Source organism: Lagopus leucura, unplaced genomic scaffold, assembly GCF_019238085.1.
Source record: "Lagopus leucura isolate 7727_CA_CO unplaced genomic scaffold, USGS_WTPT01 Super-Scaffold_100026, whole genome shotgun sequence".
Classification (NCBI taxonomy): Eukaryota; Metazoa; Chordata; class Aves; order Galliformes; family Phasianidae; genus Lagopus; species Lagopus leucura.
In genome coordinates, this window is record NW_024962277.1 from 3218595 (window position 1) to 3241613 (window position 23019).

The following is a 23019-nucleotide window of genomic DNA, read 5'->3' on the forward strand; positions in this document are numbered from 1 at the left end:
CCCCCCCCTCCATTAAGTGACACTTAATTTCCCTGTGGCGACACTGAGGACGGAGACGATCCTCCGCCTCGCCCCCGCCCGCCTGAGGGAGGATGCTGCGGGGACACGCTACCCCTCCCGCCTCAGGACAACTCCCCAGCGCTGCCCCAGAGGCTCTTTCCAGTCCTGCAGGCAGAGAGGCGCGGGTTGGACCCCCTTCCCATCACAACCACCGTCCCGGCTCGCTCCCAGCTGTGGCGGCGCCGCTCCTCACAGGTGCTCCTGTGGCAACCTGCTGGGAGCACTGCCTTGAATTTTAATGACAGAAAGCACTACCCCGTGCCCCGTCACCGCTCGGGAGAGAGGCTCCTTGTATCTACCTGACTCTCACGGCCGTACGAGCTGCCTGCGAAGAGAAGGAGGAGGAAGGCGGGCGGGCGGGCGCGCTTTCTCCAGTACTCGCAGCAGGGCCACGAAGCGGCGCCCGCCTCGCCCCTCCCTGCGTGCCTGGTGGGAACGCCCCGCTCCCAGCGCTGCTCGAGGGCGGAGGCCGGCGCGCGGCGGTCCCGGGGAGGTTTCCTCAGCGCCCCGCGGCTGCTTCACGGGGTCACCGCGCTGCTTGTCAGTCAGGCAGTCACCAGCTCGTTGCTGCTGGGTGTTTTCTTCACCTGCCCAGTGGGAGAACGAAGGGTTTTGTAGCCCCCGTCCGTTTGAGTGGTGCCTGTCCTCGTTTCTTTCTTCCTTGAAAGCGAAAAAGACGCCTTTTTAAGATCCGCTTTTGCACGCGGGGAGTGTGTGATGGTAAGTTACTCCAGTTCCCTCGTGAAATACGTGTATGTGGTGGAAGATTTCTTATAGCTTTAACTGTAACAACTCAGCTCAAAACGCAAGGCTTGGCTTCGTGCTGGGATGTTATGCGTGGGAACTCCACATCTCAGTGCTTTGGAGGAGCCTCGCCATTACTGTTCCTGTGGTGTTGTCGTGAGAGAGTAGGTGCTAAAAGTACCGGCTCCAGCAGACGGCTGGGGCACGAGATTTTGGAGGTGGTGCTGAGGTGAGAAAGGCTGTTTCTGTGCTGGGGAGAGCGTGCTTTGGCAGCCAGCCGTGACATTCCTGTAGGTCCTGGTTTAGGTGGCGGGGCTCTCCAGCATGGAGATGGGTTTTGTGAATAGAAAGCATCTCCTGTCTTGAAATAAAACACATCCCTTTGATCAGTAGGTGTTTCAGCTCCTGTACTGTTTTCCATTCTTCCCAAAAGTGAAGGAGAAGGTTGATATGCTGAGACATCTTGTCTGCTCCATTCCTGCTGGGTGAAATTGGTTTCTTGCATTAAGAATTCATTTATTTGGTCTTCCTGAGCATAGGTCTCTTTATCTTCTGGCAGTTACTGGCCGAGTTCATTATTAATGTATCATACTCTCTTGACTCTCTTTGGAGGACACCCATCTCGCTACTTTTCTCTCCTATGAGTTCCTTAGCTCTCTTAACTTGCTGGTAGTCAAATGCTGCATCAGATTCTGATGAATGATAGCATAAGATGTAATTGTTCATGCTAGTAGCCTCCTATCTTTTGCACGCTCTGAGGGCTGTAGGCGAGAAGGGAAAGGAGTGGCCAATATTAGTAGCAAAATATCAAATGAGCTCATTCAGCCATCTTGGAGTGAAACCTTTAGAGCTAGCTATTTGCCAGGCATGTTTTTGCAAGGGATTGCTCAGGGTGCTTTTCTCGCCTTGGGAAGATGATTCTTGCAGACCTTTTAGGGATGACTAACAGTGAAGTGTGGGTTGTTCACCCTTAAAGAGGGCAAGGCAACCAGCCAGTGTATGACTTCCAAGGCAACATATGCTCTTCCACCTGTATCTCTTATGGTGTTTGTTACATTTTTATCCTCTATGATGCATTTATTATTTTTTTTCAGTTAAATTTAGATTGTAGGAGGCCTGGGGTACACATGGAGATGTTTATTCAGATTCACCTCAGAAAACTGTTCTGGTACTGCAATATTTTTGTAATGCAACTGCTCTTTTATTTGTGACATTATATTTGTTTTCTCCAGGTTTATGATTGCATTAAAATAAATTTGCCAGTTGCTGTTGTTCTTCGGTAGTCTTATGGGTACTTACCAATAATAAGGGTTTCTCAACTTATTTCGCAGTGTTTGTACTATCCTATTTTCTACAAAGTCCAGGAAAAAAGGCAAGAATTATTAAAGCAAAATGAGGTTGTATCTTCTTTTTTGAGGATAGCAGCTGACCAAAAGAGAGCTGACAAATGGAAAAATAAGCTGTAAAATTCTCTAAATGAACTGGACATTTTTTTTTTCTTCAGGGTGATACAAGAAAATCCAAATGCAGATCAGCTGAAACATCAATTTAATCTTTTCCCAAACCACTTGGTTTTTAATTGGTTGCACTTCTTTAAATGTAATGATTTACATTAAAATTATTCTGCAATCATAATAAGTAGCAAGATAGATTTATGAAAGTTTGATGCTTTCCATATGCAAGGTATGGATCCCCTTACCATCTTTACCCACCCCTCCTTCCAGCTGAACCCATTTCCTAGGTGAATGATGTGGGCTATTTGTGGCAACCAAGAAAGCTTGGTTGAAAACAAAGATATCCAGTGTTTTTGTATAGGAAAACGTGAATATCTTTCATGAATAAATGTTGGTAGTCTGATATTTAAGTTTAAATGTTGCTTCTTGGTTGTTGATTTCAGAGAAATGTTATGATTCATTTAGTGATGGTGGTTTTGAAATACTTGCTTTCAGAATGTCTTAAATAGCCAGCTTTTGTTTTGCAGTGGTTGTAACAACCTTAACTCTTTCCAGAGAGGCTGTCAGGTGCTGAGCTCTGACCCAGGGGAGAACAGTAGCAAAGATGCCCTGGCAATTCTCTGGATAAGGTTCTGTTACAGAACCTAGAATTCCTTCATGATATTACAAGTGCAGGCTTTGAAGTGGGCATGTTCAGAAAGTTTAATAACACTGTGGTCTCTAATTTGTAACAGTAATGAGAGGGAACTGTAGTGTCAGGATTTCTATTTTTAGGCTTGCATATGTAATGTGTCTCAGAATTTGAGGTATACTTAACACGGTCAAGTAGTGATTGGGTATGTAAGTACGTATTACATTTTGGGTGTTTAGAAAAGCTTATTTTTTTCTGAAAAGTTTTAGAATCAGGTTTTTGAAAGGTGACATCAGTTTTCCAGACCACAATAAGGGTAGCTTAAACTCACTTTCACAGTCTGGCAGGAAATCACTAGAGAAAGCAATGTATGCAAACTCCACTAATGACTGCCTAGCTGTCTGTAATGTCTAATCTTTTTCGAAGGAAGTCAAAGAAGTATAGGAAAAGTCTGTGCTGTTCCTAAATTTGGCTTAGCAGATCACACATTACCCAGAACATTGGCAACATGTGGAATGCTTTCCCTTCTGGTAAGTAGTTCACTTGGTTTGGATGGTGCTTTATTGGCAATAGTATTCTACTGACTTTGAGAGGCTAACAGAACACTCTTTGGTGATTGCATTCCAATTTCTAATGGAGGCTTATTGTGCGCAGACACAACTCCCCTGTTTGTCATCTATTTGGATTGTGTATTCACAAAAATAACAAATGAAATGGATTTGGAGGCCTTAATACTCCAGTTCTCAGAAATGGATTCCTTCTTGTTGAATAGGAGTTTGATTGTGTTGGAGGTTGTTCTGCTGCTGCTTCAGTTTTCAGTATTGTTAACTAAGCACTTCTCATGGCTAGTAAAATTAACTTACAGGTAGTTTGCTGACGTGTATTTTATTATGTCTGTGACATATGCAGAGCCCGAATCCTTTATTTTTAATAAAAAGCCATAGCCTGTATTTCTGTGGTCATGTGAACTTTGATTCTTTGATTTAAACACTTTTCTTTTTTTATTAGTAATACATTCTTTTCCTTAAAATATACTTTTGTTGCAGTTTCAGTTCTTACAGTGTATGTTTTTAAACAACTCGGGTTAGTAAACAAACATGACATGGTAAAGCATGATTGTTTTTATGTGTGAGATACTGTTGCTCTCAGATGCTACTCTGGAAGGCGGAGTTTGCTTTGTGAAGCATGCTCATTTTTGGTGACTAAGGACTGGCAGTTGTTGTGTGCCTTGGCATTTATATATCTCTTTCACAGGCCTCATTTAAAATCTGCTTAGGTGATTTTGTTCCCCTTAAATTTTCTTCATAAGAAAAGCAGTTGTGATAGCATCTGTCATCAGTGTGAGATGTTCACAGCTGAAGCCTGGAATGACATCTCGCTTGCACTTGTGAATTGGCACAATTATGCTTGACTAAGGGTTCAGTGTCAGTGCAAGGGTGGAAGATCAGGTCATGTGAAGTCATTAGTGGCCAGAAGTGGCAGGGAAACTGTTTTCAGCCTTTTCTGGGAATAAAGAAAAAGAGAATTGTAGAAGTGAATTGCTTTCTAACAGTTCTGGGGTGCTGACTTTGTGCTGAATGAGTGGTAATGAAGTAAATCAAGTATCACCTGTAGAGCCTGCATTCCTTCAGGGGATTTTGATCTAACGTGACTGAGGAACAGCCAGTTTCATTTTTTGGGTGTGATCATAAAAAGTGTGAACCCTTCCATCCTGGTGAGGAGAAGAGAAATGCTCATTATGTTTTTAAATTCTGATAGCTTTGAAGAACGCTGGATGCGCAAATAGATAATTTTTTTCTTAATTTATATTAGAAGTCAGTGTGCATATCACTACTCTTGAGCCCAAGAAATGTAAAATTCAGAGTGATAAAGTTGGCATATCTCCCAGCATTTAAAAATTGACTATTATCTGATCTAATTTTGTAGAAAACACAGGAAGTTATGCAGTAGTCTTATTAGCTGCTCCTATGGCTAGTCTATATTTTCTTATGAAAAAGGGAGTTTCATATATGTATATTAAAAAAATACAGCTTTATCCTGTAAACATCTGTAACACTGTGTTTAATAACATTCAAGCAAGTAACCTTAGCAAATTCAATTGAAAATAATCCATTGTGTAGAAGCATCTCTGGTTATTTCTGAGAGGCAAGTTTGAAATCCATCTTAGAATGGGAAGTATTACATTAATGTAAATGTCAATATTAATAAACATACCTAAAACGAAATTAGGCAAACCTACAAGTTCAGTTATAAATTCGGTCAATGTCTTTGTAAACTACTTTCAGTTCTTAGACTTTATACCTACGAGAAATTAATTGCTGTGTGCATTTAATATTTGTAGTATGTGGATGTTATTAGATAAACAGCCTTATGTTTCAGAGTACTGGAATGAATTTTTGACAGTATAGATATTTGCTGTTACGTATATATGAACATAAGTTTTTGTCCATATTTTCTGTCCATAGTCTACCACTGTGGCCTTAATTCCTTTCCTTATTTTATTTATTTTTTTAAGATTGTTTGGCATTATTAATACTTCTAATTTGAAAGGAAAAGTTCAATATTGTGACTTTTCTTCTCTCATTCCCAATTATTTGAATCGATTCAGGGTCTTTTATTTTAATCATTTACAACCTTGTTAGTGAGCGTGTGTGTATACAGCAACAGGAAAGGAAGATACCAGGTGATATTTTATATGATGCTGCTTACAAAAACTTTCACGAGAAGTAATGTAAGCATACATATATTAAATCTTCTTTTTAAAGTGTAACTTTTCTGAAGATCTTATTTGTGTCACTTTGAAGATTAAAGGCTGCCTTTTCATCATCTGAATTAAAGAGCTCTTTCTACATGGTCTGGATAGAGCAGCACAGCAGCTCTCCATACTGGTTTCCCATTTCCAAATTTTTTGAGTAATTTTTTGCCTAACGTCCTTTCTTGTATGATGACATAACAATACAACACATCTGCAGTCATGTTCTCTTTATAACTAAGTGTTATTTATGCTCCCAATGAGCTCCATTAGTCCTGTGTAGGCAGATGGGGAAAGATAAAGGCAAAAGATTATATGAAAAGCTCAAGGTTTCTGTCAGATTCACAACTTGGTGTCGTTAGCATGACTACAATTTGAAGAGCTGATCTTTGAATTATGTCATCATCTCCCTCACATTTGTTTGAAAAAGTTGGACTATAATTCCCTTTGTCATGGATTCAGATTTCTTTGCTCACAGAGCAGAAGTGTGGACCAGATAGGAAGTTAGCAATGTGAAGTTGCAAATGCAAAGTGACCTACTTGCTGTACTTCGGCTGCTCCAAGGCAAATGAGATTTCAGCTGAGAAAAGGAAGCTTGGCTGTTCAAAGCATATATATATATATATATATATATATGTGTGTGTGTGTGTGTGTGTATGTATATATATACACACACACATTATTTCTGACAAGTTCTGTATATTTTTCCCATTACCCCACTATTTTCTTTACCTTTTTTTTTTTACACAATTAATTTAGCTCAAATTTCTATTTTATAGTTTTCCTTTTGATTCTTTACCTGTGTTAATAATGAAATGTATTGCTTTTGAAAAGTGCACTTTTTTAGTATGTTTTCAGTCGTCCCTTATGTCTGTCTTGAACTTACTTGTGCCCTGTTGAAGTAGCTTTAGAAACTAGGTTTTTGTCCTTAAGTACTAGCAGATTGCTTAAAAGAGGAAGAAAGGTGTTTCTTGCCATTCTAAATTCAGAAATAATATAACAAGGCCAATCATCTGATTTTGGTTGGAAAACCTTTAGGTTGTCTTGTCTTGTGCTTACTTTTAAGCACAGGCTTGTCAATTGAAGTAGAAAAGTGATTCAGTCTGTAAGGAGTTCAGTGTTTCTATGAAGTGTTACATAGTCACTGGGTAAACTCTGGCAAAGCAAAATTGTGCTACTTCGTAGGACAAATTTTTAAGGTAATCTGAGTAATGATGTCTGCTTTTATTCATTAATGTTTCCTCCCAAGAAAAGTCAGTTCCAATTATAATTAAAAAAAAGGCATCTAACTTTTTGGTTTGTTTAATAGACATTAAGCTACAGATCCTGTTTGCCAGACTAAGTGGGCACCTTAGGGTAATCCCATGTAAAAGATGAGTTGGTAAATGCAGTCTTGCATTGACGAATGAGGTTTGCTATGGAGGAAGAAACACAAGTATGAGGCAACTGATCTACAATTGTAGGAGCATTAGGAAGGCACAGTGAATGTAGGCTAGGATACAGAATATAGCACACAAGACATATGCTGACAGAAAAATTAGGAGTTTTTCTCTGTCCTAGCTATTAGGCCAAATACTGGCCTAGCCTTTGAGTTACCTGTGTATCCTGAGAAGATCATCATGGTGCATGTAAGCTGAGAAGATTCCAACAGTAGAAATGCTTTCAATGTTCTGAAATGTACTCATTTCTGTCCCCTATTAATTGCTAACTTTTTTTCCCAACAAATTTCTTAAGGATCTTAATGTTGAAAGCTGCAGAGATCAGACAGCTAACAAAATGTTGATCCACTATCAGAACTGTGAGCTTTGATAAACTGAGGTATTTTACATTGCATCTTTGAAATGTTATGTATAATAAGGCTTGGTTATGTCAATGCTTTTAAAACAATGGATGATGCCAAATAACTCTGCTTCTTTTGACTGACTATTAAATCAGAATGAACTTGGATTTTTGATATAGTTGACAATCTGGCTAATTCAGTCAGAACTGCTTGTTCCTCAATGTATTTAATACTGCATTTGGATCAAATATTTCCATTGCAGGAGTTTCTGATTGCATGATGAGTGTTAATTAGTGTCCCTGCACCAGGCAGCGTTTGATTTCTTGACAGATTTCCACATTTATCATTAGATGTATATTCAGCAGTCATTACATTCTTCTTCATATACTGTTTCTGTAGTAAGAAATAGAAATGAAAGCCATGCAGATGTGAAAAGCTATTCCTGCAAGGTGAGAAATGCCTCGTCTTTCATTTTGCATCATTGGATCTTAAGGGACATCACCAACTGGCAAGATCAAAACAGACTCTGTAACCAAGTTTATACACAACTGCACATGCGCTGTTTTTGTCATTAACTGACTACAAGATAAAGTAGTGAAATTAGTAGTGAACGCTTATTGATAATTAAAAGGAACCTAAATGAAGATGATTACTTTTAGTGTCATGTATGTTTTATTTTTCAAACTTCTCAGGAATAGTAGAATAATGGGGAGAGTTAAGTGATTTTATTTCTCATGATTAGAAAAGTGGGGGGAAAAATCATTTCATCAGTCTGACAATGGTAAGTAGAGAAAAATATGCTCCCTTTTTTGATGAAAGCAATATAGGTCTTGAAAGAGCCACCATATGAACCAGCATACTGTCCATCTTCTTACTTTACTGAAATAAAGCATGCAGTACTGCTCTGATTAAAGAAAGGAGGTGTACTTTAAAAAAAAAAAAAAGACATTGTAGTTTGTATCAGGTTGCTTTTTTTTTCCCCAAGCCATCACAGATGATAAAAAGCATGCAAAGGAAAAAAAAAAAGAAAAAGAAAAAAAGAGATTTTTTTTGAGGATGTGTTCAGCCCCTTTAAAAAGAGTTAGCTACCAAGGTAATCTAAAAAGATCTGCCAGAAATGTCTCTGCCTTTTGATCACTACTTTAAATACATGTGTATGCCTTGGCTTTTGTGTACAACACTGTTGTTTGTTGTGGTAAGTTTTAATATGTATATATATACATATATATATATATATACACACACACACACACACACACACGTTGTTTGCCAGAACATTTACTTTTATGGAACAGAACTTATTCTGTGAATCTTCTATCTCCTCCAAATGTGAGGCAGTTGAATTCTAGTGGAGAATGTATCTTCTGCATCATCTCTGAGTTCTTGTGTTGTTTTCAGTTTATATTATGGGAGCTGTATATGACTAAACAGTTTTTGGACAGTTTGGAAGCCACTGAGTGTGTAAAATTATCAATGTGATATTTCTGCACTGAGCTGTCACTCTACATTATTTGGGGAGGACAGCTGTAAGGGAAAGGTTCTTTTAAAGCTTTCATCAGTATTACAAATGTTTGAGACCTTGGCTGAATGTGAGTATTGGCAAGTAGTTGTACAAAGCTATTAAGGATTTGGCTAATATCCAAACTTCCTGCTGACTTGGTGCCTCTGGCCAGAGGAGACATAGGGACTCTAAATGGGGCCTGAGCTTTCTAAGCATAAATTGTCAGGGTTTTTTTCTTCTTTTTATATTACATGATCCACATTATGGCAATCACTGGCCCTGCTATGCCTGCCTTTGAGGACAGTATAAGCAAAGACATAGTGATGCAATGTCAGAAATTAGTTCCAAGTTCAAATATCGATTTTCAATTGAGGATAAGGGAAGAGGAACCTTTTGCCACAGTTTAAGCAAAGCAAATAAGAAAAATTCCAACCAACCAATACCCAAACCTAACAAAAACTACCACCATCACCACCAGCAAAGTGAACAGGAGGAAAACAATCTTATCCTTCATGAAAAATGATTTCCTGTTTTAATAATGAGAAGAATGATTTCTGTGCAGCTAAGATCTAGTTTTAGTAGTCACTGTGCTTCCTGGGCTCCTATAAAGAAGAAGGGCTGGTCTTTATAGTTGTGAATATAGCATTCTTGTCTGTACAGCTCTCCTGTCCTCCCCATGATATTTGACGTTGTTTTCACTTGATTCCATTGAGCTTTCTCACCACTGCGTAGTGCCGTGGGCTTTCACATCTTTCACAAATTTCAAAAATTTCATGGCTTTTGATTCACCTCTTGGTAAGGAGGTGAAAATTTGCAGGAATGGCTACTGATATGTAATAGTAATTGAATCAAAATAAGAAAACATTTCAGTTAGTTTAAATGCATAATGATAATTAAAATGAAACAAAAATGCTTTAGACTCTGCTGAGTATTAAATGTGATGAAAGTGTGGTAAATACAGAACAATTCTTAGAGTTAATATAAACCATGCACTGTGTGTTTGTGTGGGACAACCAGGGGATCAGGTGAGAGCTGGGCATGCCTCTTGTTTGCTGGCAACAGTAATATCTGCAGTAGTTTTTCATGCCAGAGTTGTTCACTTGCAGGATGGATATTTTGTATCAGATATTTAAAAAATAATGTATCTATATGTAAAGAGAATGCTGTGAGGGAGCAGTTAAATATTACTGGATTTAAATGATCCAACCTTTGCTCTTCCTCCAATTACCTGTAAAATAAATGATACTGGAGCTGGTTAATGAGCACCAATTAAATTAATAGAACCCATTTCATGTATAGTAATAGTATAGTATTTAAAAACAGTAAGAATATTTGATCTGTACCTATCTGTTTAAGTAAGTTGTGAAGATAGTTCTGTCAGAAGTAATATGCATAAGGGAAAAGAAAGAAAGAAAACTGTATCTGTCAGGCACTCCTTTTCTAAAGGAAAGCCTAGATGACAGCCATGTAACCTCTTCTTGAGAAGCTGATTAACAACAAACACTAGCAAGCCATTACTTCATTCAATAAGGAAAGTGTTGTAATACTGCATTGTGACAGTTTAGGAGAATATATTCAAATTAGCTTGGTTTTGTTAATTTTTCTTCCTGAAATATTTTTACTGGTTGAAGCTGAGCTGTTAGAACATTGCTTGCTTCTAAAAACCTCTATGTATATATCCATATGATATCTATGTAAAAGAACTTCCTTGTTTTAAACAGCCTTTTGAAAATGGAATACTTGTGTTTGGTAGTCTTTAATGCCAACAGCAGCTATTGTATTCTCCTGTATGTAATTTCACATGATCAGTCACTTAAGTCTAATATTATTCCACTTACCTGCTAAAATGCTTTTTTTTGGGTTCATAGTGCAACAGAAAGCTTGTTAAAATAAATAAAAATGTGAAGATATTTTTAATAAGAAAGAAATGAGCATTTTTTTTCTCTGGATTTAAAATGCTGACAGCCTAAATATAGAATGTATTGTAAGTTTTATGTTCAAAGTAGTTACTTAAGTAGTTAAGACTTATGCGTTTTACTTTCTAATTGTAAAAATATTTTCTAAGACAAAGGGGAAATCTTACTTATTTTGTAATATCTTTTTGTCCTTTTTAGGTACCTGAATTGGAAGGTTTTTTGCCTACTGGAAGAATACAGTGAAACTGCCAATATTTCTAGCTGGAATTATAAATTTAATATTCAACTTTAGTCTTACTAGTTTCTTACTAAACAGTACCTCAAAGTAGAAGAAAGATGTACGGAAGTGCGAGAACAATCAGCAACTTAGAAGGAAGTCCCTCCAGGTCTCCTCGTTTGCCAAGATCTCCTCGCCTGGGCCATAGGCGAACAAGTAGTGGAGGAGGAGGAGGAACAGGTAAGACGTTATCAATGGAGAACATCCAGTCCCTTAATGCAGCCTATGCAACATCTGGACCAATGTATCTGAGTGACCATGAAGGTGTAGCTTCTACTACTTTCCCAAAGGGCACAATGACTCTTGGAAGGGCTACAAATCGAGCTGTGTATGGTGGTCGAGTCACAGCTATGGGAAGCAGTCCTAATATTGCTTCAGCTGGACTGTCCCACACAGATGTCCTTTCTTACACTGATCAACACGGAGGTCTGACCACATCTTCACACCATCATCACCACCAGGTTCCTTCTATGCTGAGACAGGTTAGAGATAGTACTATGTTAGACCTGCAGGCTCAGCTTAAGGACCTACAGAGGGAGAATGATCTTCTCAGAAAAGAACTAGACATTAAAGACAGCAAGCTGGGATCCTCCATGAATAGCATCAAAACTTTCTGGAGTCCTGAATTAAAGAAAGAAAGAGTATTGAGGAAGGAAGAAGCAGCCAGAATGTCAGTTCTTAAAGAACAAATGAGAGTTTCCCATGAAGAAAATCAGGTAAGTAGTTCTGGAAGTTTCTTTTTGTTAATTCACAGCTAAGTACTTGGTATTTTACTTATAATATTGGATCAAATTTGGCAATAACAAGATAATAGAGTTGAAGTGGTGTTTTCAGCAATGCTTCTGAGACTTAGAAAAAGTCTATCTTGTAAATATGTACTTCAAATACTTTTATTTGCAATGCAATAATCCTGTCCCAAAACAATGAAAATGTTAAAGCTCTATTGTCGTACTTCAAGGAAATATTTTATTTCACAAAGTTATATAAAACAGTGGCATTGAGTAGATAAAAATTATCATATTTCTGTCTCCACATTCTTCTTGGCTGCTGGTCTTATTTAAAATTGCTCCTTTTCAGACCATCTGTTAACTTTCCCCAGACAAAAACACAATCCTGTGTTTCTGTCACTTCCAGATTCCCAATCTAAACTTCTTCACTGGCTGGTAGACAGCAACAACCAACTTTTTTCATTTACTTCTGAGTTTCTGATAATCATTAGTTCTCATCGAACTTTGCAACTCTTAGATACATGATGTGCTGTGGAATTAACAAGTTTGGTCCTGAATGATTGCAATCAGTCCAACTGGGTGTTGATCAGGAATTCAATACAGTAAACAAATGTACTATCAGTCTAGACACTCTACTTATACAAGAAAATAAAAGGTAATGAATTTGTGGTGGATGAACCAGGATGCTGCTAGAACAAGTATTGTAAACATATTTGTTCGAGGTTCTTTCAAAAGCCTTGTTGGTTAATCTTTCTAATCTTGAAAGTTGGTGTCAATTAATAGTAGAGGGAATATTATAAAGCATTGCCTTTTAGTAGCCTTTCGTAGGGAAGCATCACCCTAATACCCTTCACTTAGAAGTAACATGATGTTTGGAATTTGAATCTAGTATTTAAAGAACTTAAGTCATCTACCAAAGTGGTTAGACACACTTTTTGAAAGTTTCTTCTTCATTTTGAAGGGAAAGGGAGCTAATAGCTGTTACAAGTCCTGTTCATTTGTTTGTTTCATGGAAGATTTGTTTTTTTAACCAGTACTCTTTTTTTTTTTTTTTTTTTTTTTTTTAAAATGAACCTAGCAAAAGACAAAAATAAGGTATTTCACAGTCTCTCATGAATCTTTTCTGTAAGAAGGTAATAACATAGAAGACTAGATTGGCCTATAAGTTTATCTAGCCTAGCGTGACAATGTCCAAAAGTTCAGAGGATGAAGTAAGCATATGGTGAGTACTCCACTGAGTACTCATTGAAACATGTACACTTTGTGTTCCTAACTTTCAGGGGACTTTTAAGTGAGTCTGCTTTTGAATCTGCGTATAATTATAGTCTCTGCAACCTCTGGTATCATAGAATGGTTTGCATTGGAAGGGACCTTAATGATCATCCAGTCCCTCTGCCATGGGAAGAGTAGATCAGACTGCATGGGACCCCATCCTAGCTGGTCTTGAATGCGTTCAGAAATGAGACAGCCACAACATCTCTGGGCAACCTGTTCCAGTGCCTTGCCAACCTTTGAGTAAAAGATTTCCTCTTTACATCTTAACTAAATCTCCTTTCTTTTAGTTTAAAACCATTCCCCCTTATCGTAGCACTATTAGTCTATGTAAAAAGTAAACCTTTCTCCTGTTTATAAAGTCTCTTTAAGTACTGGAATGCCACACTGAGGTCTCCTGAGAACCTCTCCTCCAAGCTGAATAAGCCCAGCTGCCTCAACTTCTCTTCACAGGAGGTGTGCTCCAGCCCTTTGATCATCTTTGTGGCCTCCTCTGGATCTGATCCAACAGCCCTGTCTTGTGTTTGTTGGGAGCTCAGACCTGAATACAGGATTCCAGATGAGGCCTCATGAGAACAGAGTAGAGGGGGACAATCACCGCTCTCACCCTGCTGACCGTGTTCCTTTGTGCAGCCTAGGATACAGTTGGCCTTCTTGGCTGCAAATATACATGGTTAACTTGCATCAAGCTTTTCATACACCAAAACTTCCAAGTCCTTCTCTGCAGAGCTACTTTCTATGAGTTCTCTCAGTCTGTAGACATATCTGGGATTACCACAAACTAGGTGCAACAACTTGCACTTGGTCTTGTTGAACCTCATTAAGTTCTCATGAGCCTGCTTTTCAAGCTAGTCTAGATCCCTTTGGATGGCATCCTGTCCTTCTATCTTACTGACTGTACCGCTTAGCTTGGTGTCAACAGCAAACTTGCTGAGGTTATACTCAATCCCACTATTTGCATTATTAATAAAGTTATTGAAGAGCACTTGCTTCAAGGATGGACCCCTGGGAGACACCACTTGTCACCAGCCTCCATCTGGACATAGAGCTGTTGACCACAACCCTCCAACTGTGACCATAAAAGCAATTCCTTATCCACCAAATAGTGGATACCCTTTCAATCTGTACTGTTTCAATTTAGAGCTAAGAATGTGGTGTGGGACCATACCAAAGACCTTGCAGAATTCCATGTAGATGACACAATCTACTTATGCCGTCACTCTATTGTAGAAGGCCACCAGATTGATGAGGCACAATCTGACCTCGATGATGCCATGTTGGCTGTCATATATCATGTCCTCTTCTTGCAAGTGCCCTAACATAGCTTCCAGGAGGATCTGTTTCACGATATTCCCATGAACAGAGATGAGGCTACTGACCTGAAGTTTTCTGGACTTTTCTGTCCACGTTTCATAAAAATGGAAGTGGTGTTTTCCTTTTTCTGGTCAGTGGGAACTTCACATGACAGCTATGACTTTTGAATATGGCACCCCTCACATTGTTCTTTTTCAGACAGGAGAATGTGAGAATGCATGATAGGAAGGACGTGCAACACCGAGATGACACAAAAATCTTCAAAAAATTAATTCCTAAGATTGTTTCCTGAGTGTCAAAAACAAAACAAAACAAAAAAACAACAACAGAACTCCACAAAATGGATCCATTTTACTTGACTGGTTTTTATATCATGCATTAATTTTTATCATTTAATATGTTTTTATGACTTTTTAAAAGCTGAATTAGATTTATTATGGTGTCATTTCAATAAACTATATACCGAGTTGCATAAAATAATGGCCCCTAACCCAGCTTATAAATGTCTTTGTTTAATACTATGTAATCAATACAAATATGAGTCACTGCACACAATGAACAGTGGTTATTTTTCTTTTGTGATGTGTTTATATGACCATGTTGGAAATAAACGGTGAGTTTGATCCTTTTTATTCTATTGCCTTACAGAAAAACAGGTAATGTTAGATTGTTTAATGTGTTCTTTGAAACATATTATAAATTTTGATTTTCCTTTGAAGTGTAATTCCTGCCCTGCTACTGCAGGAGTTTTAATTAATGAAAAAAGAAAGGACAAAAAGGGTACTGAACAGTTCCTCTGAGAGACTCATAGGTTTGAATACAGAATTATTCCTTGAAATAATTTTTGTGTGTCTGTAGTAGTATTAATAACTCATACTTAAGAGAACAGAGCTGATAAAATATATTAATTTAATCAGCAGATAAGCAAATGAATATTCATAAAATCAGAGTTGCAAGTCAGGCTGGTCGATTGTATTTTCCATGCTCTTCATTTTTACTTTGTGACAAGTTTTTAAGTAGAAAACTAAAGGAAAATACAGTAGAACATTTTGAAATGTTTCCATTCTTTGTATTAAAGTATATTACTAGTAAAATCTTTACCAGACTACCATATGTTTTCTAATAAAAATGGTAAACAATACTTACTTGCTTTCTGATGCATAGCATGTTATACAAAGGAAACTTCTCATTTACCTGCATTGTAAAAGAAGAGACAGTAAACGATATTTTCCTACCTCACTACTGCAATATAGTATTTATGACCCATGAAAGTATGCTCTAAGATATTTTAAAATTCAATGTTTTCTGCATGTTCATTTGTTTTATTTTCTGTTTGTCACTGTACTGTTGTCTCCTGCTTTCTTCAGCTTATTTTTCAATACCTCTCTGTTAAGAGATACATGCATGCTTGCAGACTTTAATTTCATTTTTGGATGTTATCATCGTTCTTTTCTTCACTTAATTTACCCTGATGACAATTTAGGTAAGTGCAAAATATTTCCACTTCTTATTTTTAAACAAGAAAAGGTACTGAAGTGTTTGTGTAATAAATTAAACAGTAATAATTAAGTGAAACTTTACCTGAAGATGAAAAGCATAGTGAAAGGGAAGGACATAGTGATGTTTTTTTTCCTTTTTTGAGCGTGAATATAAAACAATGTTTTTTTCATATATTTGTGTATGTGGGGAGAGGAACTCAAACAGCAGGACTATTCTGATGGTGAATGAGAATACATACTTAGCATGCTTCACTCTGTATCATACTGTACTAGAAAGGAGTCTGGTAGCTGCCCAAGGGATTTTTGAGAAAGCTGCAACTCAAAGAGTGCTGAGAGTGGATGAGACTTTTTTTTTTTTTTTTTTTAAACAAAGCATTTTAAAATGGGATTTCAAAATCTGAAAAAGCTTGGGAAGTACTGAGCAAGGTAAAGAATACGAATGTGCCTGATAGGTGTGTGTGAGTGCTTGTTTACTATTGACTGAAGCCTTTGGTGGTATTCTGGTTTAGAAAACAATGCATGTATATACATGAGTTAGTAGAAAGTAGGACTTGTTAGTGTGGGACTTATAGCACATTGTAATGGTCGTTTGAAAGAGATAGTAAGTTATATTTTTTTAATGCATTTTTGAGATATAAAGAGATCTGAGAAAAGCAAATATTGATCTTATGTTCTCTTTTTCCTAAAAAAAAGGCAAGGAACATGCATTTTAGTTTTTTCATTAAGTCATCTTTTGGAGTTGTTATTGTGTGTACAACTCAGATGAAAGAACAGTATTATTAGATTTCAGGTAAAAGCTGTTTTATTAATCATGTTAGAAATCAAGTTGTTGAAAAAGCAACTTAAAGGGCTATAAGTAAAATACTGCTTTAGTCAGCTGGGTTGTCTTTTTGCTCACTTTTTTAAAGTGCAAGATGTGTCTCACTCTCAGTGGTACAAGTGCCAATATTTTCCCAATTACATCTTTAAGTCGTAACAAGTGTCAAATAATAATTGTTGGTAGGTACTCCTTATAAACAAAGTATAAACAAAGCTAGTGGTGGTTTAAGGACAGGTAGGTTGACCATAGAAAAGAAACAGACCTTCATTAAAAGGTGTTGAGAAATGCGTAGTGCTGTATAACTCAGGATTGTTGTCTCATCAACTTTGAACATACTTGTATCATATGTTATCACATCTAATGGTTGATGCTACAAAGAGAGTTGTTGCTCCTGTGTGTGGGTTTTTTTTTTTTTTTTTTTTTTTTTTTTTGTGCTTTAATGATGATGATCATCTGCTGCTGAATTTGGTAGTTTCATCCTGTTAAATTTCCCTTGCAGCTTCAGACAAATACTGTGTTCTATGTCCCCCATTATGATGTGTTTCCAAGTATGGTTCTGCTGCTCAACAGTGATTATCTGGTGTGTTGTCTGGGTCAAATCTTTTGTACAGAAGGCAGGATTCTGATGGGGTTTCAGAAGATAACAAAAAAATACAGATCTAGCAGAAAGTATGTTGGGATAAAACTACCTTTAAGCTATCTTTGCATTAGGTTTGTAACATTGCTTGAAGATACTCCTTCAGTAGGTGTCAATAAGCTGTGCATCAAGCATGGCATCTGCTCTTTGCTTTAAATTAGAATGAATCCAGAAGCAATTGTTCTGGTGGAGTGTTTTAAGCTATCAGAACTTCCTAAATGATGGAGATAGAGAGAGAGCTAACTGTGTTTTGAATATAAACCATTTTGGGTTCTGTTGGTGTAGGAAGAGTTGGATTCATCATACAATTAGTTAACTTTGATAATGCAGGCCCTTATTTTTGATGTAAGGTTTAAAAATCATAAAGTATACTGAAATAATTAACTAAACATTTAATCACATGAACAATACAGTTTCTTACAGAAATTGTAGATAACACATCAAACATTATCCTTGGCAAATTTCTTTTCTGTTGATCATTCCTTTGGGTAAGGAACTGGCTGGAGGGCCGTGCCCAGCGGGTCGTGGTGAATGGAGTTGAGTCCAGCTGGTGACCCATTTCAAGTGGTGTCCCCCAGGGGTTGGTACTGGGGCCCATCTTGTTTAATATCTTTACTGATGACCTAGATGAGGGGATTGAGTGCGCCCTCAGTAAGTTTGAGGAGACTGCAGGTTTGTGCTTTTTAAATTTTATTTCTCTGTTAACTTTTGTAAATTGGTGTTCTTCCAGCCTTCAACCCTTTAAATCTTAAAAATGTTGGGGATGAATCTCTTCAGAATTTTCCCTCATTTGCAGTGAGGGAGAGAAAGGCAAGGAAGTAGTGGAAAAAATGAGTCATTCTTTTTTCATTATGCATTTTCACTCTTTACTATTTTAGATGCAGTCTCTCAGATCCAAAATCTCTTTGGATTTTCAGGTTCCATTTTTAATTTTCTGAGTTGTCCCCAACAGCTGCTGGGCAGATGATTTTGATTAGTCTACAATAGGGAATTTCATCTTCTGGTTACTTTGGAAAAACGTGATCCTTTTGGGCATGCTGTAGAGTGTTCTTCTTATGTATGCATATAATTTAAATTGAAACCTGTATATCACTTTATAACTTTTCCATTAGGCATTTGAGGAGTTCATCAGATGTATTCCAGAGTGGTGGGAGTGTGTATGTCATGTCAGTGAGAGGAGTACAGGGATTATGGTGACTTAATCTGTGGTTGCTGATTTAAAAAACAAAAACAAAAAACAAAAAACCTGGATACTACATGTTCTGGAGCTGTGCCTTATTAATACTGGGTTCAGATTCTGATTTGATCTGCTATTTGCTCTCTATAATGTATCTAAGATAGTAGTGACAATACTACTATGAGACTTCTTGGTGCCATGGAGTTGAGCTATAAAAAGCTATTAGTTTCAGGATGTGACTTGCTCTTGAATTTATTGCAAGAACATCTATCAGCTGATTTGGCAAAAGCAACAACAAAACATTCAGAACCTCTGTGTATATTTTACAGAAGATAACTTTGCTCAAATGGTATTGCCTGAAGTGGGAACAAATAACTTTTGAGTTCAGTAATTTTGCAATATTTGGCCTGTAGTATGGGGAAGTTGTATTTACATTTCAAATTTTCAATTTCCCTAGGCATCTACCACAGTCTAGTTATTATTCTTACTCTTGGCATTTGAAGATGATATACAAAGCTAACAAAACACATGTGAAAAGAAGGCAGTCAATTTCATGTGAAGTGCTCTTTGAACCCTCAAGGGGAAGGAATAAATGATGTTTTTGCCAAAAGGAAACTCCTGAGGCAAATCAGTGTAAATGTTTCAGTGTTAGAGATTCAAAGAGCACGGAGGTCTTGTAAGGTAATCTCTATTTCAATTCCATCTACGGCTGAACGAATGTGAGGTCTCCAGAACATCACTTTTCTGTCCAAGAAAAGCAAAGGTCAGCAAAAACTAGAGAGAAAACAACACACATTAAGATGTAGTTTCAGATGAGCTAAAGCAAGCCTTGAAATTATTCCTGTTTTTTGCTCAGACCTAAGATTTCCATTTAATTGACTACAGTATTAATTGCATGGAGTACAATTTTAATTACAGAATCTCTTTAAATCAAAGAAAAGCATAGAAAGAAGCAGGCACTTTTAAAAGCAGGCACAAGCAGCTTTTAAATTAAAAAAAAAAGAATAGAATTAAAAAAAGAACTGCATACTAAGAATAAATACTTCCTATTTTTAAGTCACGTTCAGACTGATGTTGCAAGGAAAGCCCTTTCACGTTGGAGGAGAAAAACTGGAATAATAGTCCTCTCAGTGAGCTCTGTTTCCTCTATGTGATATTGTGATATTTACTCCAGATAGCTAATAATTACCACTAAAGCAAAACACTGTTAACTAAACTATTGGAAGAATATCTAAACATCATGGTATTGTATTTTTGCTTGATGCAACTGAAGGCAGTGATGAAATAGCAGCTTGCTGTTTAAACCCTGCTATACTTGATATTTTAAGTCAAGTGTATGATAAAAACCAGACGGTTTATCAAAGTAAAAGAGCATACATAATTGTGTGTTATATTTGCAAAATACACTGACAACACTACATTTGTCAAAAATTCCTACTGTTCTCTGAGTGGAAGAAAGTAAGCTGCATCTGTGAGTTTTGAGGGAAATCTGAATTCCTAACTGGCATTTATTCTGCAGCTGAAAATTGTATCTCTACTCATGCCAATCCATAAATGCACCTGCTTGTCAGCACAGCTCTCTGGAATTCAGTGCATATGCTACCTATGTAAAAACTATTTTAATTAAATGCTTATACTGAGTTTAAAGTTCACATCTAGGAATATTATTTTGTATTATTTTGATATGTTCTCTTTTAAGAAAATAACTACAAAAAAAAAAACAAAAAAAAAACCCAAAACCAAAACAAACAAAAAAAAACCACAATGAAACAACTCCAAATATTTAACCTTTTTGGATGTAGATAATGCTGAAATGGAATTTGTGATATTCCACAAGAAAGTTATATAGTACTAGAGAAATTTGCAGTTCTACCCACGCAACTTGTGTCCAGATGGATTTTGTTGTTGTTGTGTTTTATAACTTTGAGTAAAAGTTTCTCACAGCTGAGAAATATTTGACATAATTCTTAATTATTGGTTAACAGCAACTGCTTATAGGCCATCATTCCCTTGTGGACCACATTTATTTTAATTTATATTAATATTTAGTTTGTATTTATAATAAATGTATTTATTCCCCACATTCTCAGTTTATTTGAAACGCAGCGGTATAACTATATAACTTGGTGAATACCGCAGTAGTTTCATTGTATTAGACTTATGTCTTCAGATTCCCCAGTGGAGTTAAGGAAGGGAGGAGGGAACTATAGAGACAAAAGCACAAAACTTGCTTAAGAAAGCATTCTTTATCTCGTTCAGGCAGTTTATTCCCTGAAGAGGCAAAGAGCTGTCAGAATGAGAATATGAACAATTAGATGAGAATACTCATGATAGGCTTTTCCACCTGACTGCCCTGCATTTATGACTGACTTCAGAACGGCAAAATGAGCAAATAGTGCTAGTTTATCAAGTCCAAGAAAAAAGAAAATTCTATATAATATTTTAGAGAAAAATTTTAGAAAAATATTTTTTTCCTTAAATAAGCATATAGGAGTAACTAAGAAACAAGAATAAGAGCCCCAACAATAAACATTCCAGTTCGAGTAGGCCAGTATCATTTCTTACCTCCCTCACTGTGTGGAGAAGCCATGCTGTCATTAGCTGAGAATGCAGCAAAATATAGGAAGGAAGACTTTTGAAGCATAGAGTAAAATAAAATTAGCTTTAAGAACAAATTTTGCCATACTTATTTCAACTTCTAAGTCTTTCTTAATTTAACAATGGCTTCAGGAGAGGTGATAACAATTGATCCTGCTAAAAACTACCCTCAATTCCAAAACCTGTGTTAATGTCCCAGAAATGTCCAATTAAGTAATTTAGTTTTCAATGACTGAGGTAGAATCTACTGTTTATTGACTCTCCCTTGAACTAAGCTTTTGCAATAAATCTGGGGGTAAAATGTGTGTACATACATATAAATAAAATAAAATTTATTCCTGTATTTATTAACTTATGAATTCTATGAGCAATTGTGATATACTGGAATGTTATTAATATTTCAGATGTTGTAATGTATCTCAATAAAAGCTGAAGAATTTGATAATAAGAAAGCATTTCTGTCTTGCACCAAATTGATTCTGACTTGCGCTATCACTCAGTATGGATACGTTTCCTAGTTGTTCCTTCTCCCTTCTCTTCCCCTCACTGCCACACAGACAGACAGACTGATGCCTCCTTTGTTAACTGCCAGTTTTGGAGAATGACATTCTTGCTTAGCTGGTGTTATTTCAGGTTCACTTACTCAGACATCCCATGGGTTCTAGATAGGTTTAAATTTGTGATCTTAAAAAACTTAGCACATTACATAGTGCCTTTTTGCAAATGTAGGACTTCAATCTTCATACACTGATGAAGGCTTATGCTTTTTAGCATTCTTTTGACTTTTTGTCATCAATCAGCAAAGTGTAATTTGCTTCTAGATTTTTGTTTATAGAATGTTTCACTTAAGTTTAATTTATTTCAATTTCTACTTCCTGTGAGATGACTGTATTTTCCCACAGTTTTAATACTTGATGCACGTGTAATTTGATGTAATCTGACCTTTGCTATCATTCTTTTTCTGCAGATCTTTGGATTTTAGTGAGAGGTTTACAGTGCTGTGCCTACTAGCAGGCTTGCACTTTCTTTTTCTCCTACAAATTTTTCAAATTTTTATTATTAGAGTTTGTATGTCTGCCTGATTTGCTCCATTAGGGACAAAATACTCATTTTATTTTTTCCCCTGGGTTAATTTTCAGCTGGATCTCTTCATCAGTTGCTCAAATGTAGTGGCACTGGCGTAAAGTGGGTAGAGCGTTGAGTGGCCAAGAGTAGATGATAGTGGGGCCTCAAATGCAGGCATCAACTCAGATTCTGCTTTTAAATATCTATTAGCAAGTGCCCTTAGTGCTTCAACTATTTCTTAAAGAAAAATGAAATATCCACGTTATACAGCAGTCTTCTTTTTTTTTTTTTTTTTCCCCCCTCAGGCACATCTCAGTGGGTAAAGATATTTTTAGTTTTTTTTTTTTTTACTTGTATATATGACTTATGAGAAATGGTGAAATAAGATTAAAGTCTGTACTGAAATTGTTGTCTGAACACAGCATACAAAACAATTGCAATTTCTTTATCAGATCACTTGCACTTTTTATCTCTGGTGCTGGGCTTTCTTTGTTTGCAATGAACACTTTATTTCCAAATGCCCATAAATGTTTTCTACTATCTTGATATCATCTGAACATTTTTTAGTGACTTCAGCAAGACTATTCTTGCCCTACTGCAATGGTAATACATAATATTTATTTTTCTTTTTTCCTTTAATCCTGGCTTTATAGTATTTGCAACCAATTTAATTTTTTCAGATTTTAAGATTTTTCTTCATCTATTTTTCTCTAAAATGCAGTGATCATTTCATTTAATGAAGAATTATCTTAACAGATGAGGAATTATAAAATGCGCAGGAGCAAGCTGTTTTT

General features: G+C 36.7%; 1 protein-coding gene across 1 annotated transcript in view; it reads left to right on the forward strand.

The window, feature by feature from the left end:
* LOC122185055 (ERC protein 2) overlaps positions 1–23019 on the forward strand; it is a 158047-nt gene that overhangs the window by 1257 nt on the left and 133771 nt on the right. Inside the window, exon 2 of the mRNA XM_042880533.1 lies at positions 11037–11831. Within this exon, the coding sequence (XP_042736467.1) occupies positions 11175–11831 (657 nt within the window). The 5' untranslated portion in view covers positions 11037–11174. The remainder of the gene's footprint in view (positions 1–11036; positions 11832–23019) is intronic.